We start from the raw sequence: 16,039 nt of genomic DNA on the forward strand, positions 1-16,039 counted from the left end.
GGCTCGGCGGGGGTTCCCGGCTCCCCGGCCGGTGCCGGTGCCCGAGCTCAGCCCGAGTTCTCCGCCCGTTCCCCGCCCCGGAAGCCGCCGCCGGGGCCGGGCCGCTCCGCCCCGCCATGGCCGCCCCCGGGCCCCGCTGCGCGCCGGCCGCCGGCCCCGCCGAGCCCCGCTGAGCCCCCCGGGCCCCGGAGCGCCCTCGCCATGGGCTCGCTGTTCCGCGGGGAGCCCATGTGCCTGGTGCAGCTCGACCTGCGCAGCGGCTCGGCCTACGAGTGCCTCAGCGAGGTGGGCGAGCGCGGCCTGGCCGAGTTCCGAGACGTGAGTACCGGGGGGCCCGCGGGGACATCGGGGCAGGCACAGGGGCGGGGGGGCCGAGCCGGGCCCCGGGGAGCCGCCAGGAATGTGCGGGACTCCGGGACCGCTGCCGTTCCCAGCTTTCCCCGCCTCCGACACGCAGGTGTATGGCCGGTCCCTGGGTCGCGTTCCCCTGGAAGCAGGGATCACAGAGTCGTTAGGGTGGGAAGGGACCTCTGGAGGTCCAAGGCAGAGTCCCCTGGAGCAGGTGACACAGGAGCGTCTCCAGGCGGGTGGAACGGGTGATGGGAAGTCAGTTTGGAGCTCGGGCCTCCCTGACACTCCCTGCTTTGGGGTGGCTGCATCCCACCTTCTCACCGAAGTAGCTTAAACTTGGGAGTTACTTGCAGTAGGACCCTGTGGGAGACCCCCTGGGCCACGTGTAGCCACAGTGCCTTCGGTCTGAGTGTGTGTGCACAGCTCAGTGACGTGTCCACCCGACTGAAACAGCTGCTCTGTAGGTTTGTTTCTTCAGCATCACAGGCTCCTGGTTTGTCAAACATGTCTGTTCCTGGAGCAGCAATTCACCTTGGAGGAAACTACCTGCCTGACTATTGGGTTGGGCAATAATTAACCTTCTTTCTGCATTGTCTCATCATAATTATATGATGTTTGCTTGCTGACTGAGACTTTGGAATTTCTTCCAAATATACATCAGAAATGTAGGTTGCAGAATCTTTGCAGGGAAAGCTGGGAGAACTCAAATTAACAGCTGATTAGTAAATATGGTACAGAGGAGGAGGCAGATCTGTAAGAATGACAATGTGAGTGTATGTTTAGCATTTGATGCCATTCCAGTCACTTGACACACCATTTATTGTAGAAATAACACATTATTGGTTCTGTTTGAAAGCTGACTAAGTAGGCAGAGACATTGCACTTATGGTAGGGGTATATACATAAAAAAGATCCTTTTAAAACTTAACATTTCACATAGATTCTGTGGAAATCCATCACAACAAATTTGCTTGTAGGAAGGTTTGTTAATTTGAAGTCACTAAGCAGTATTTTAAAACTGTAGAAATAAGATTTGGAATGGTTTCTCCAGGAGATCTCATTGATTTTTTATTTGAGTACAACCAGCAAATGGCATGGATGATTCTGCTTTAATAAAACCAATTCTGCTATTTGAAGACTTTTTAATCTTTTTAGGTTTTTGTACCTTCTTGGCTGAAAAGCACTTTAGAAAGAGAGAGCACATAGAGCACATGCAAATATCTCTAGGAAGTCACAGGAACAGCTGTGGTTTTTTAGGGATGTTGCTGTTTTGAATCTCTGATAAGAATTTTGTCCTTCTCCTTCAGCTTAACCCAAATGTAAGTGTATTTCAGAGAAAATATGTGAACGAAGTGAAGAAATGTGAAGAGATGGAAAGAATACTTGGTGAGCTTTATTTTCATATCTGACCTTTCTCAGCCATGACTTGATTAAAGTTAACATTACTAGAGTGGAACTACAGTGAAGGTTTCAGCTACAAGCTTATGTGGTCTGACTGCTGTAGACTCATAGAGAATTTTCATACGTATGAAAAAATACACATCCATACACTCATCTGTTGAGTCTTTATGTAGATTTTTGGAGCTGGAGATGACTTCCATGGTTTTGTGAGCTGTGAAATTCACTTACACTAAATATAGGTCAGTGTTCTTTTGAGCTCAGAGGCGAAGAAGATTTGCTAATGTTTTGCTGATAAATAATTGAGACCATTTCAGTATTGATTGCATAAAACTCTGCTAGGAAAATGGAAGCTTTACTCTGGATATTTCCTTGACTATAAGATATTCCCTGTTTTTTCGTGTTGTGTAACTCAATACTGTTGATCTTCCAAACACCCTCAAAAATACCTTTATTAGTAATTATTTTATCAGTAATTGTGTTCTCATGGTAGTTAATGAATAGAGGGTTTGCAGAGCGTTACAGCCAAGATGCAGATTTCCTCAGTGTATCCTGAGGAAAAGTCACCATTGAAGGATTCCTTTTGTTGGAATCTCTCACCAGAGGCACGTGCTGGTCATGCCACACCATGCCAGCAGCTATTTTGGCAATCTCCCTGTCCAGTGGGAGTTGCATGCGTGTCAAAGTTCCTTAAGCCTCCTTCTTTGAACACTTTTTATCCAAATGTGGGTCAATGAGCAGAACGGCCATTTCTGGCAGAAAGTGAAACGATTGTGTGATAGAAACTGATGTGCAGCAACTAAGAGGTTCTAGGAAATATTAAAGCTTCTTACAAAGTACTTGTGGTTGGGAGATTTCCATCACAGGCCTCTGAAGTTCACTCACTTGTGCAAACTTCCCAGGCGGGAATGTTTGTTGTGTTTTATCCCTTATGCTCTGTCAGTCTGTCTTTTTTGAAGATTAGTGTGTGTTGTTGCTAAAATGAATGAATAAAATAGCCAGGGCCTGGTGCTGCAGAGTGATCAGCACCAGCAAGAGCAGCTGAAGGTCAACTCTGCAGCATTGTAGGAAGTCTAAGGCAATGCAGTTTCCTTTCTGATTCTGTTTTGTTTCTCCCTCCAGGGTATTTAGTACAAGAAATTAAAAAAGCAGGTATTTCACTCCCTGAAGGAGATGTTGCTCCTCCTGCTCCCTTGCTGAAGCACATTTTAGAAATCCAGGTAACTTTTCCACTAAACAGATGCCGAAGTGTAGGGTATTGGAACTTAATTGCAGACTTAATTACTTGCTCTTTTATTAGGACTTCAGTTGTAGGGGTGTGGCAGGGGAGACAGAAGCATTCGCTTTCCTTTTTGTCTGATTGTTTTCCTTCCTGCCAGTGTCACTTCAAAGCCTGCCAGTGAGGTTTTGATATTAACACAAAATCCCTGTGAAGGGTCAAAGCCAACTCCTGGGGTGTGCAGTCATCCATTGGATTGGATGGATTGGCATATTACACTGTTCCAGGCAAATTATTGTCTTTAGATGTAATCCCTCAGCCTCATTTATTGCTTTGGGACTCACTGTGACTCTGTGCATCCGAAATATCCAAGTGTGTGGGAGTTTTGTATTCCCAAGGCTCTGCAGGTTCCAGTGCTGGTTGCCCAGCAGAACATGGTGCTGGTTTCTGTGAATTCTTTTTCTTGTGTTTTGTTAGAAAAGAAGCTTGTAAAACACAGATATAATTTTGAATAACATTCTGTTTTGCTGTAATTCTATTAAAGGAATAAATGGGTGTCTTCCACTCTGTGCTATCTGCAGCTCTAATTCTGCATTACTTAGACACAAATTAAGGGCAGAACAGACTTAAGAGATGCCAGTGGAGGATCAAGTGTACTCAATACAAAGCCCTCTTTGGCAGACGAGGGATAAAACCTGTGGAGCCTGTTAATTAAGAAATTGGGAAACTCCCATCATTGTGGCAAATAACACGTGCTGAAAATGAATTCTACTCTGTTTTCCAAAATTGTGTAACTGATTCTATGTCTTTTTTTGCCCTCTGTGTCTTAGGAACAGCTGCAGAAGCTGGAGACAGAATTGAGGGAAGTAACTAAAAACAAAGAAAAACTGCGGAAAAACCTGCTTGAGCTGACAGAATACAAGTACATGTTGAAGGTCACACAGAGCATTGTCAGGAGAACATCTGAGGTACTGCTGGGGGGTTTGCCAGGGGCTGTGTGTTGTGGGGCATTTTTGGCTCACCTTGTTAGTGGTTGTAGTTCAGTGCATGACTTGGTGTTGGGCTTTGCAGCCCTGGACATTGTTCCTGATGGTTTGTGCCAGGCTGGGCTCGTGTACAGGGCAGAATGCAGCCCTGAGCTTAGGGGAGCTTGGTGATTTCTCTCTTTGTTGAATGTTACTGCTGGTGCCAGTTGAAAATGAAGGTGAAATTGTGTTATTTTGACGCATAAATTGTGCTAAGAAATTTACAGTGTAATTTCGCAGCACTGACTTCAGTTGCTTAGAGCAGGGCACTTGAGGTCACAAAGTCTCTCTGTTGCCTGAATTGAACAGGAAAGGAGTTTTATATTTGTAATTAAATAATTTACTTAATTAGCTTTTCTTCTTTAGGATAATAATGTAATGAAAGTATTTTTTTTTCTGAATGCTATGAATGACCTTTCTTTTTTATTTGCCAGTATGAATCTCATTTACATGCAAATTATGAAGAATTTCCATCTGTGGAAAATGAGCCATTAGTGGATTACAACTGTATGCACAGACTGAGTGCCAGGCTGGGGTAGGTATGGGGCAGGCCATGTGTGTGAGACAGCATGTGCTGCTTCAAAAGGGCTTGAGGACCTGCTGTAACAAATGGGTTGTTCTCTTAAAAGATGGACTGTAGTGTGACTTTAGTGATTTTAGACAAGGCAGGAGTCTGACCCCAATGTACCTTTGTAACAAAACCGGGTTATTTGAAGGGATAAGTAGGACACCACCAGAAAATCCTGTCACAAAGCTTCCATCAAACCAAGGATGTGTGTAAAGGAAAGTCTCTCAATCATTACTTCCTGGTACTGTTTGAACTCTTTTTCTGTGATAAACAGACTGTTTCAATCACCTGGCAGTGTCAGTTGTAAATGTAACATTAATTGTGTTGCCTTTGAAACGCTGAGTGGATACTGCTGTCTGTGGCTTTGTTATGAGAGGGTATCTTGGCAGGAAAAAATTATGAACCTCACTATCACACAAATAACCAGGTAGATATAATTCTAGTTGTGTGCTCAGGCCTGCAGTCTGTTTATTTTCCAAACAAAAATTTTATATACCAGCTGGTATTTTCTGTACAAGTTCCTTCCTGTTCAGGGTGGTGTTCCTTCTCCAGCCGTGGCAGATGTTAAATTATCATGACTCTGATCCTGAGTGATGATGTACTCTGAGTTTCTCATTTCTTTTCTTGTGAATTTTATATTTCAATTTTTTCTTTTTCCTTAGATTCATATCTGGGTTAGTTCACAGAGCAAAAATTGAAGCATTTGAAAAAACACTGTGGAGAGTGTGTAAAGGTTATCCCTTCCTTACCTATGCAGAGCTGGATGAGGCTCTGGAAGATCCAGATACAGTGAGTAAACATTGTAATCATCAGTTTATTTTGTTTGTACTTTTCATATGATTTGGAAGAATTGCTGCTCAGGTCTGCCTGCAATGAGTGGAAATGATTTCCCAGTGCCCTTGGAGGAAAAATCATTTTAAAGAATTAGAACTTGTAAGACTTGAAAATTCGAGGTCTCGATGCTGACGTGACTGTAGGAGTGGCAATGAATTTACCATGGCTGAGCTTCAGGAGTGCAGAACTTTACTGTGGAATTTATGTGACTTTATGATTGGCCACCTTGATCAAAATACGTGGCATAAATGGCTGCTTGGATATTTATTAACTAGGTCTGTACAGTGCATTGCATTTTAATAGCCATTTTCCTTCTTCATTCAGTAGTTAAGAAAGAGTCAAGTACAGGAGGTATTTTCTCTGAACTTATAAAATTAATCTTTTGTAAATCAAGTCTGGCAGCCTAATCTGTCTTTTTTTTTTTTGCTTTGATTCTAATTTGTTACCTTTTTTTTACACTCCTTTGTTACTCAGAATTCTGAGATGGTAAAATAAAATGTCTCTTTTATTTTACCTCAAAACTTTTTCTGTTTTTCTCCAACATACAAAAAACGCCCCCTGAAAACCAGAGAGATACTGACACTCTTGAATTTTATTGTTTCATCTTCACTGAAAATGGTGGAAGATCAGTGCTAATAACAGAGATTTTCCTCATTGTTCAGCTTTGTTATTTTGCTCTAATTATATCACAGTGGAGTTGCTGGTTAAAACAAATGTCATTGAACTTACCTTTTTCTGGTTTTATTAGGGTGAAACCACAAGGTGGGTTGCTTTCTTGGTGTCCTATTGGGGTGAGCAACTTGGCCAAAAAGTAAAGAAGATTTGTGATTGGTAAGAAGTAAAACTAATATATAATTTCTTTATACCTGGGTTATTTTCTAATTTTTTTTCCCCCTGCACCCCTTTCTCGTAAGTGTTGATATTTAGACAAGGTTTTTGAAGTTAAATTTGTTCCCTCATTGCATCCAGCTCTATAATTATGCAATGTACAAATAAATGTGAGTCATTTTACCTGCACACTTTACTAAGTACAGGCAAAATACCAACTCTCTCAGTTGAATCTGTTCCATGGTTATTAAATGTTGTGTTGCAGATTTGACTGTGGCATGGGGGTGGGTGATTTGTTTTGGTTTAGTTTGTTATTTAACACAAACCTCTATGTTTTGTAGCTATCACTGCCATGTGTATCCCTACCCAAACAACACCGAGGAGCGCCGGGCAGTTGTCGAAGGACTAAACGTTCGTATTCAGGATCTTACTACTGTGAGTAAAGAACAGATTTGCTTTTGCTGCAGTTGTAGTACCATAGGAAATCATTTGATAAATCACAGCATTAATACACATTTCTAAAATACACACAGCTTTGGAGCTCGGTATGACAGGATGTCATGGCCCTGGTGTCGTGTTGCATCTGTTAAACCTCAGGGCACTTGGCATTGCCTTCTGTTTTCAGCAGAGGTTTGCTTGCCCTCCTAAAAACATGGCCCAGCATTGGACACTTCAAGGTGCTCTTGTTGTGGTCAACACAACCACTATCACATTTTTGGTGAACTCTATGTTTTTTTCTTGGACAAAGGTGCTGAATAAAACCGAGGAATACTTACACCAGGTGTTGTGTAAAGCGTCGGAATCCATCTATACCTGGGTCATCCAGGTGAAGAAGATGAAAGCCATTTACCATGTACTCAACCTGTGCAGTTTTGATGTCACAAAGAAGTGTTTAATTGCTGAGGTTTGGTGTCCAGTGGCTGATCTCCAGAGTTTGCGCCAGGCATTGGAGGAAGGTTCAGTAAGTCAACTGAGTGCTCAGTGATGTGTAAACTTTGGTCTTGAACTAACTCTACAGATAAGGAAATAATTATTAAAAATAGGCTGAAAATAGGCACAGGCAGATCTGTGTCTCTGTCAACTTATATAAAACAATTTTTTTGTAAGCAGAGCCTTTATTTAGTGTTGTGTGTGGTGGGGTTTTTTTGTTGAATAACTGCTGTGTTGGACCCGAGTCCAGCTGGGCTCACAGTGCTATTTACAGTCTCATAGAAGGTGCAGTTCCCTTGTGTTGGTTTTTGTTTCATAACAGAGAATTTCTAATAACAAATTTTTGTTTTTTAGTATTGACTGATGAGTCTCATCTGATATTTCATATGAAGAAAGGATTAGACACTGTACATAATCAGTGTTTCTAGAGAAGGCACAAACATTAAACTTTAGGCTCAATTTAGTGGTAATTCAGGATCAGTGAAACTGCTGATAGAGCAAAGGTTTTCAGTTTCATCAGATTAACAGAGATCTTGTATAAATTTATCTTCTGTCTCTAATTAGAGGAAGAGTGGAGCTACAATTCCCTCATGCATGGAAACCATCAGGACAACACAACCTCCTCCAACTTTGATACGTACCAATAAATTCACCTCAGGGTTCCAGAACATTGTTGATGCTTATGGAGTTGGAAGCTATGGGGAAGTTAATCCAGGTTGGTCCTTCTGAAGGCTGAGCTGGGGACTGTGCTGTCGTTGGTTCTTGCCTTAATACCTTGCTGAATTGGACACCAGTAAAGGCAAAATGGTGAAAACCACACTGCTTGTTAGTAGCTGTTCTAAAATGTCAGTAGCCCATCAAAAATACAAATGATGCTCCAAGCAGGAAGATGGGATTTGATTTTGCTGAGTTACTTTAGCATTAAAGATGCTGCTAATAGCTGTAGAATATCTCTTTATATGTCTTACTTTGGATAAGATATTTATGGGAAAAAAAGAAATGGTAATGGTTATTGATCCTACTGAAGCGTGGAGCTCATCACTTGAAAAATTCAGCTTGTTGAATAGCTCAGTTTAATTACTTGTAGCTCTTCTGACTATGTCATGCTGTACAGGAGAATGTACATTATAATACAGACCTGAAATACCCACAGAGGAAGAACTGTTTGGTTGTGTTTTATTTCCTGGGCTCATACTATTACCCTCAGAATTGTCGTTGCTAAAGGATACACAATAAACAAGCTTTAAACTGATGTGAATTCATAGTGTGGGGAAAAGGTCTCTTAGTTGGGGGTGAAATGTCTTTCAAACTTAAAGCTAAAAACTTTGAGAGATTAAAGTGATGGAATTGGTTAGGCATAATTCAGACAGAACATCATCAGCTGTGCTGTGCCTGAAATGTGCTGTTTCCTTTCAGCTCTCTACACCATCATCACCTTCCCCTTCTTCTTTGCTGTTATGTTTGGAGACTTTGGGCACGGGCTGCTCATGTTCCTGTTTGCACTCCTGACAATACTGTATGAGAACCACCCCAGGTTAAAAAGATCACAAGATGAGGTAAAAGGAATTACAGGTTATTTCCTTCTCATCCAGCCAGATCACTCAAATAGTCACTATATTCACTTGAACAGTCACTATGTTTCTGAAAAGTATTATTTATTGCACATGTATTAGACTGGGTTTTTTTCCTTTGTTTCAGGATTTTCTATGTTTAAAGTCCCTTGAGATTCATGTGATATCTTAAACTAGTCACTTTTTTTGAAAGAGCAGAAACAATCAAGTTGTAGTGAAAGACTGACAAAAATTAGTTGATACTTTTGGGCTTGTCTTTCTTTCTGCCAGGGCTACTCAGTGGTGTGAGTATTTACAGAATGTAAATGATTTTTCAGATTCCGTCTTTTATTGCTTCTAAAAAGAGCTGCAGTTTGAAATTTGCTGAACTTTATTTTAGCTCATTTTTTAATCATATGGGGTTGGAATGCAGGAACACCTGCATCCCTCATTAGAATTGTATTTAATTAAGAATGGCTGCAAATGTATAACTTCTTGTAAACTAGTCTCAGGAAGGAAAGGGCTGTAAAAGACTATTTGTGTAATGATGCCAATGAGAAAAGTCTCAGTGTGTGTCGTGAGAGCTCATATTCCTTAGCGACTGTTCAAAAAAAATGTTTAGTTTTTACAAATCTTTATGTGTCCAAAAATATGTTTCCCCTACAAATGTCTAGATACCCATTGCTCACAGAGCAGATGATATTCTCTATTTTTTTTTCCAATCCTTACAGATAATGAAAATGTTATTTGAAGGCCGATACGTGATTTTGTTGATGGGTCTGTTTTCTATATACACTGGATTGATTTACAATGACTGTTTTTCCAAGTCAATAAATATATTTGGGTCTGGATGGAATGTTTCAGCAATGTTTGAGCAGAAGGTTTGGCGGTGAGTAGCATGTTTGCTACACCATTAAACCAGAGATGTACTTCCTGCAGCAGTTTAACCCTCTTTTAACTCTCTTCTTATGGTTTGTCTTAATACATTTTCCAGGGGTGTCTCTTTCTATATACATCAGATTTTGAGAGGGATAGAAAACACAGGGCTAGTTCTGAAGGAATTTGTCCTAGGTCATGCTTCTGGAATGAATAGCTGAGCAGCATTTACTGTAAAGAAAGTAACAGTTAATGAAGTAAATTAATTACCTGGCACTCATTAGTCACTGCACAGCTTTTCTTGATAGTAAAAAAAAAAAGGCTATGTGAATTGTCAAACCTCCTGTTTCTCAGTGGGATGACCTCATTGATTTGAGTTTTCATGGCCCTGTGGTATTTAGGAGTTCACAACTTGCATCTCGTTGCCTCAGGAACAGGAAGTGGTTTAATGCAGTCGAGTCAAGACCTCTGACTTTGGTTAAAATGAGAGCAGGTTGTGTGTGCTGTGTTAACTAGAGACTGTGTGAAGTTAGAGTGGAAGTTTCCCTTGCAAAAGGTAGCAATTATTCCTGGAGTGTTTGTTAGTCAGTTTTAAAAAAACACACTAAAAGCAAATTGTGAACTTTTAAAATGAAACTTTCAGTTCTGGGGGAATGAGGAATAAAATCCATAAACTTTCCTTTCCAAGGCAGGCAGTGCAAATTGAGCCCAGATTGAGAGTTTCTTGTTGGGTTTTTTCTATTGTTCGTATTGGGCACGACTTTTGTGCTTAGAAATCCTGTGATTCTTTGAAAGTGGGACAGTGGGTCAGGTAAAGGAAAGCAGGAGCAGTGTCCTGCAGAACTGAAAGTGTATATTGTCACTATGATTAAACAGTGTCAGATCTGAGTGTGTTTTTCTTTCTCTGCAGCCTCGAGGATCTGAAATCTAATAAATTTTTAGCACTGGATCCAAATGTTTCTGGTGTATACAATGGAGCTTATCCCTTTGGAATTGACCCGGTTAGTTTTATGCTTTTTAATTATCCACTTGTGATGATCAGTCATTTGGACATTAGATTTTGGTATGTGTATTGGGAAGATAAATCTTACTATGAAAAAATACATTTCTGTTTGCATTCTCCATTCAAGAAAATCTTTTCTTTTAACAAGTCAAAAGTTTAACTATTTTCACAACACTAAAATTTCTCTTGTGATCCCCATTTGAGGTAAAATTCTGGTCTCCAGTAAAGAAAGAATACTGGTTTATTCCTTCTGCTATGCTGGTCTTTAATGCTGGTTTTGTGTTTTCTTGTTCAGATATGGAACTTGGCAAGCAACCGCCTCACTTTTTTAAATTCTTTCAAAATGAAAATGTCGGTGATTTTTGGAGTGACTCACATGACTTTTGGAGTTGTGTTGGGGCTGTTTAACCACTTGTAAGTACTTCGAAGTTAATATTAACATTTTTTGTCAAATCTTCAATTATAACACTTAATCTGGTAAGAGAAAGTGGAATTAGTTTTTGAAAACAGAATAATAGTAATTGTGAAAAGTGTTCTTAAAAAAAGACAGTAAAAGAGAGGTCTTCATTCACGTAAATGAGATGATGGATCAATGTTATGGCAAAAAAATCTGAAGACATCAATTAATACAAGACTTTATTTCACTTGTTGGTAAATAAAGATACATGCCTCTTGTGGGCCTAATTTCCACCGAAATACCTGATTACAATTTTGCTGAAGAAGAAGAAATCAGTTCTGGATTGTAATGTCAGTCCTGCTGTTTAAAAGTGCTGGGTGCTGCTTTGTTTTATTTAAATTATATTTGGGCCACGTTGATATTTGTTTTTAACACTTAATCCCCTCCCTTTTTTATCTTTTAGGCATTTCAAGAAAACTTATAATATTTACTTGGTTTTTATTCCTGAGCTGTTATTCATGATGTGCATCTTTGGCTACCTTGTGTTTATGATCTTCTTTAAATGGTTGGCTTACTCTGCAGAGGACTCCACGTCTGCTCCCAGTATTCTGATTCAATTTATTAACATGTTCCTGTTTCCTGGTGGTGGTGGTGAAACAAAGGGCCTCTACCCTGGCCAGGTGAGTGGTGTTCTTACACACTTCTGACATCCTGTGTTCCCTGTGCAGATAACACTTTAATGGAAAATAAGATGGCTTTTCCTACTTAGGATTTTGTGAGCTAATCTAATTTTTTCCCTCCTCAAACAGGCTCCCCTGCAGAGGTTTTTACTTAGTGTTGCTTTTCTTTGTGTTCCTGTTATGCTTCTTGGGAAACCACTGTATTTATATTGGTTGCACAGCGGAGGCCGAGGCATCAGAATGTGCAGGGTAAGTACTGGAAGACTCCTGCATGTTTGCTCAGTGCAGAAGAGTTCAGGTGGTGGTGTATTATTTGAGAGAGTCATATCCTCACTGGATATTTCAGAGAATGGTTTGGGTTGGAAGGGACCTTAAAGACCCTGCCATGGGCAGGGACACCTTCCACTATCCCAGGTTGCTCCAAGCCCTGTCCAACCTGGCCTTGGACACTTCCAGGGATGGGGCAGCCACAGCTTCTCTGGGCAACCTGTGCCAGGGCCTCACCACCCTCACAGGGAAGAATTTCTTCTGTATACCTAAACCTAAATTTCCCCTCTTTGAGTTTGAACTCATTATACCTTGTCCTATCACTGCAGTTTCTGCTCAACTTGGAAAGTTTTTGACTGAAACACGTAATAGTGCTTTGTTCATCTAAATCTTTTTGCCTTTAAATAAATTTTGAAAATGTCATGGCAGCCTGCTTGAAGACACAATACATTTCCATTTTGTAGAGTGGCTACAGACCAATCCGAAAAGAAAGTGAAGAGGAACTTTCTCTCCTGTCATGTCCTGATGTGGAGGAAGGCAGCAGCCATGCAGACAGCGGGCCCAGAGAAGGGGATGCAGAGGAGGTGATGCTTTTACTTAATGTCTAGTTTGTATGTCCTTAAAAGCAAATTAGAAGTGGGAAATCAATAAGATAACCTGTACTCTGCATGCCTGGTAGTTTGGAAGAAAATTAGCTGAGCCTTTACAGAGACATTGAATCCTGAATCCAATTTGCTTATATTTATTTATTGCTATTTTAGCATTATTTCTTGGTCTTTTCAGACTGCTGCAGTAAACCACAGTCCATCTGTAGCAGAGAACAGGAAAAGGGCTTTATTGGCAAATAAGGCTCTGCTTTTAAGAGTACAGCTTTTCTGAAATTGAATAATGGGGTAAAAATCCTGGTTTATCTATGGTTTTATGGATTCTTAAACCTAAGGGAAGGTGATGACTGCTCAGCTTCCTGTTAGTTAATCTTGGGTTTTCATCTGGGCAAAAGTCTTTTTGTGTCTGCAAATTACATCTTGTGATGAGGATTATTGCTGGTGGGGGTTGGGAGGCATGGGCAGCATTCCTAGTCCCCACCTGCTGCTGCTGTTTAGTTTGGGCAGATTTTTAAAGGTCTTGGCAGATTCCACTGATTTCTTGTGAGTTGAAAGAAAAAAAAAATTGCTTTTTGTTCTCTCATGCTATGCCATGTTGTTTAAATTGATACAAATGTGTTTTTATCTTCTAGCTGAATTTTGCAGATGTTTTTATGAATCAGGTGATTCACACCATCGAATACTGTCTGGGATGTATTTCTAACACAGCCTCATACCTGAGACTCTGGGCATTAAGTCTTGCTCATGCACGTAAGTGGGGTTTTTTTTGATATTTTGGTTTTTTTCTCCCACATTTGTCTTTATTTTTAATGCTGGTTAGAGGGAGGCTGGCCTGTTCAAGTGATACTAACATAAAATTATCTTTTTCTTAATTTAAAAAAAAAAATTCCCTATTTAAACTAATCACGATCTATGGAAGCCCCCAGACTAAAATTGTGACTTTATGTAAAATATTGCTCTCACTAGATGTGGTTTTGACATTGATTTTTGAAACCTTTGAACATTTGAAGGGTTTGGGGACAACTAACTGGGGTGGGGGAGTTCTTGGAGTTCCCGTGTTCAGCGGGTCCTGTAATATTGGTTAACTGGAACAGATCAGAGAGGCTCACTGGGTGACTGTACTCAGTATCAACATTAACTATGAAAACATTTTGGTTTTTACCAGAGTTATCTGAAGTTCTGTGGCAGATGGTGATGAGGGTGGGGCTCCGTGTGGACACCACGTACGGTGTCTTGCTGCTGGTCCCTGTCCTGGCCTTCTTTGCTGTGCTGACAGTTTTTATCCTGTTGATCATGGAGGGGCTTTCTGCTTTTCTCCATGCCATACGACTTCACTGGTAAGTTCATTTTTTCCTTTAGCATATACTGTCTTGTTTAAGAGGAATTTTTATGTCAAAATATTAGGTACCTTATTAAAAAAGTGTAAAATGCAACTCATGCTACTGTAATAGATTTATTTAAGCATATTAAATAGATTATAATATTGAATAGTTTAAATCATATTAAATAGATTTATTTAATCGTATTAAATAAATGGCTTATTAGTTGGATGTGATTGTTCCTCTGGAATATTTTCAGTAAATTCAAATACATTGGCTTATGGTGCATATTAACCTCAACCACATTCAGAGTTGATTTTGGTGCAAACTATGAGTACATTTAATTTATAGTAATGCAGCTTTTCATAATATAGAATATTAGTAACATGGATAAGTATTTTTCATTTCAGCCTGGTTATCACACTGTATGGTTTCAGTCTATTTAATTTATTTGGTTCAACAGAACATTTACATTAGTGAGTGGGGCTGCCAACTCTTAAGTATTTTAATCCTTTCTTAGTCTTAATATCACAAGCTCTGCACATTGGAGTGGATTCAGAGCACGTTTAGTTTGAAACCTGATGAAATTTGCAGTTTAAGAAATATAATGTATCAACATGAGGCAGAGCTGTTGCATGACAGCATTGTCGTCATGATATTGTATGTTTGCAAAGCAATTAACTGCAACCAACTCAAAAACAAATTAGCGAGCCAGAAGTAAGAAATGAGCCATTACAGCACAGTCCAGTGGCTTTGGGTCTCCTGAGAAACATGGAATTAGCCTGGAACTGCAATGGGAAGATGAAATAGCTGCACAGAAAACAAGTGAGAGGATTAGGGTTGGTTTTGTTCGGTCTCTTGTGTTGCACAGCTCTGTCCCTTGACAGCTGATTCCTTTGGATTCATGTACAGATTCTGTTTTTTTTGTCTCATTTCAGGGTGGAATTTCAGAACAAATTCTACTCTGGTGCAGGATACAAGTTTACGCCTTTCTCTTTTAAGCACATTTCTTTACATTTTAATAAAGATGATGTATGATAGTTTGGCTGCTGTCAGCAGAAATGTTTGGAATTGTCTGCAAATAACCGCGTGATTGGATCTTGCCTATGAATGGTTTCTTGTGGAAGAAAGTGGTTTTCACTGATTGCCTTATAACGCAGCCAAATAATACTGTAAAATATACCTCCCATAGAAAGACATCACAGATCTGGAGCATCTTGTAAAGTATATGGATATAAAATGTACATTTTTCTTGATAAACTAATGTAAATTAATTTTATTCTTAAAAAAAAAAAAGTTGTTACTGCTTGTCCTAAAACCCGAGTAGGCTGCTTTTTTTTTTTGAGGCTGTTTATTTTCTTGAATGGTTACTTTTAAGTTATCTGAAAGAATGTTCCTCATATTAAGCATTTGTTACTAATCACATACTTAACCAAGCTGCATCTTGTGCACTTTGGGAACAATTCAACAATGCAAATTCAACAATGAAACAGAAGCAAGGTATGTTTTCAGTATGTATTCCAGTATTATTATGAAGTGTAAATTTATACACAGCAATGCAACGTGCTCTTTTTTGGCCATTTTAAAAATTGCACTGTAGACGTTAATTGTTCATTCTGAGTTCTGCCCGGAATTACTACTTTAAGCTTTTGGAAGCCACACTGATATTTATATTTAATGTTACGGAGGAAGGCAGGATTAGAAGCATTACTCCTTTTCCCTGTAGCGAGGAATAACTTTTGCACAGGGAATAACGAATTGGTCTCAATCCTCGATTCTGTTCGGCTGTGAGGACACACAGACAGCACTACCCGATGTTGTAAAACCTTAACTTATACCGAATAACGTGGAAAGAGGTTTTATACTATTTTTGTATCAGTGTGAAAATGGGGATACTGCAGTCATCTTTTACCACCTTGTGCCATGCGAACAGCACAAGTTAAATTTTGCACTTGTTTCATACGCGTTCCCAATAAAGCCTCGTTTGCGCTGTGCCGAGCGCGGCCCGTGTTTGTCCGTAGCCTTTTCCCTGTCCCAGGCGGTGCCGAGGGAAAGGAGCGCCCGTGAGGGGAAGGAGCTGCCGTGAGGGACGGTGGGCGCTGAGGGGAACAAGCGTCCCTGAGGGGAAGGAGCTGCCGTGAGGGACGGCACGGGACGAGGGCAGCCGGTACCGCGGCCCCTCGAGGCAC

The 16,039-nt window shown here is 40.3% G+C and overlaps 1 protein-coding gene across 2 annotated transcripts; it reads left to right on the forward strand.

The window, feature by feature from the left end:
- The first annotated feature begins 169 nt into the window (after positions 1-169).
- Positions 170-15,110, forward strand: ATP6V0A2 (ATPase H+ transporting V0 subunit a2). Of its 2 annotated transcripts, none has more exons than XM_027689347.1 (20): positions 170-318; positions 1,659-1,737; positions 2,872-2,969; positions 3,799-3,936; positions 4,428-4,528; positions 5,224-5,350; positions 6,144-6,226; positions 6,565-6,658; positions 6,972-7,184; positions 7,718-7,868; positions 8,570-8,709; positions 9,435-9,592; positions 10,490-10,580; positions 10,878-10,996; positions 11,443-11,659; positions 11,789-11,908; positions 12,391-12,510; positions 13,164-13,281; positions 13,697-13,868; positions 14,789-15,110. In XM_027689347.1, the coding sequence occupies exons 1-20, from the start codon at positions 202-204 to the stop codon at positions 14,886-14,888; spliced, it is 2,556 nt and encodes an 851-aa protein (XP_027545148.1). In that variant the 5' UTR covers positions 170-201; the 3' UTR covers positions 14,889-15,110. The 2 variants fall into 2 exon arrangements, with proteins under 2 accessions (XP_027545148.1, XP_027545149.1); XM_027689348.1 differs by lacking the exon at positions 170-318 and adding an exon at positions 863-1,118.
- The last annotated feature ends 929 nt before the right edge of the window (positions 15,111-16,039 follow it).

The sequence above is a fragment of the Neopelma chrysocephalum genome, unplaced genomic scaffold (genome assembly GCF_003984885.1).
Source record: "Neopelma chrysocephalum unplaced genomic scaffold, ASM398488v2 Primary Assembly neopelma1_77, whole genome shotgun sequence".
Taxonomy (NCBI): Eukaryota; Metazoa; Chordata; class Aves; order Passeriformes; family Pipridae; genus Neopelma; species Neopelma chrysocephalum.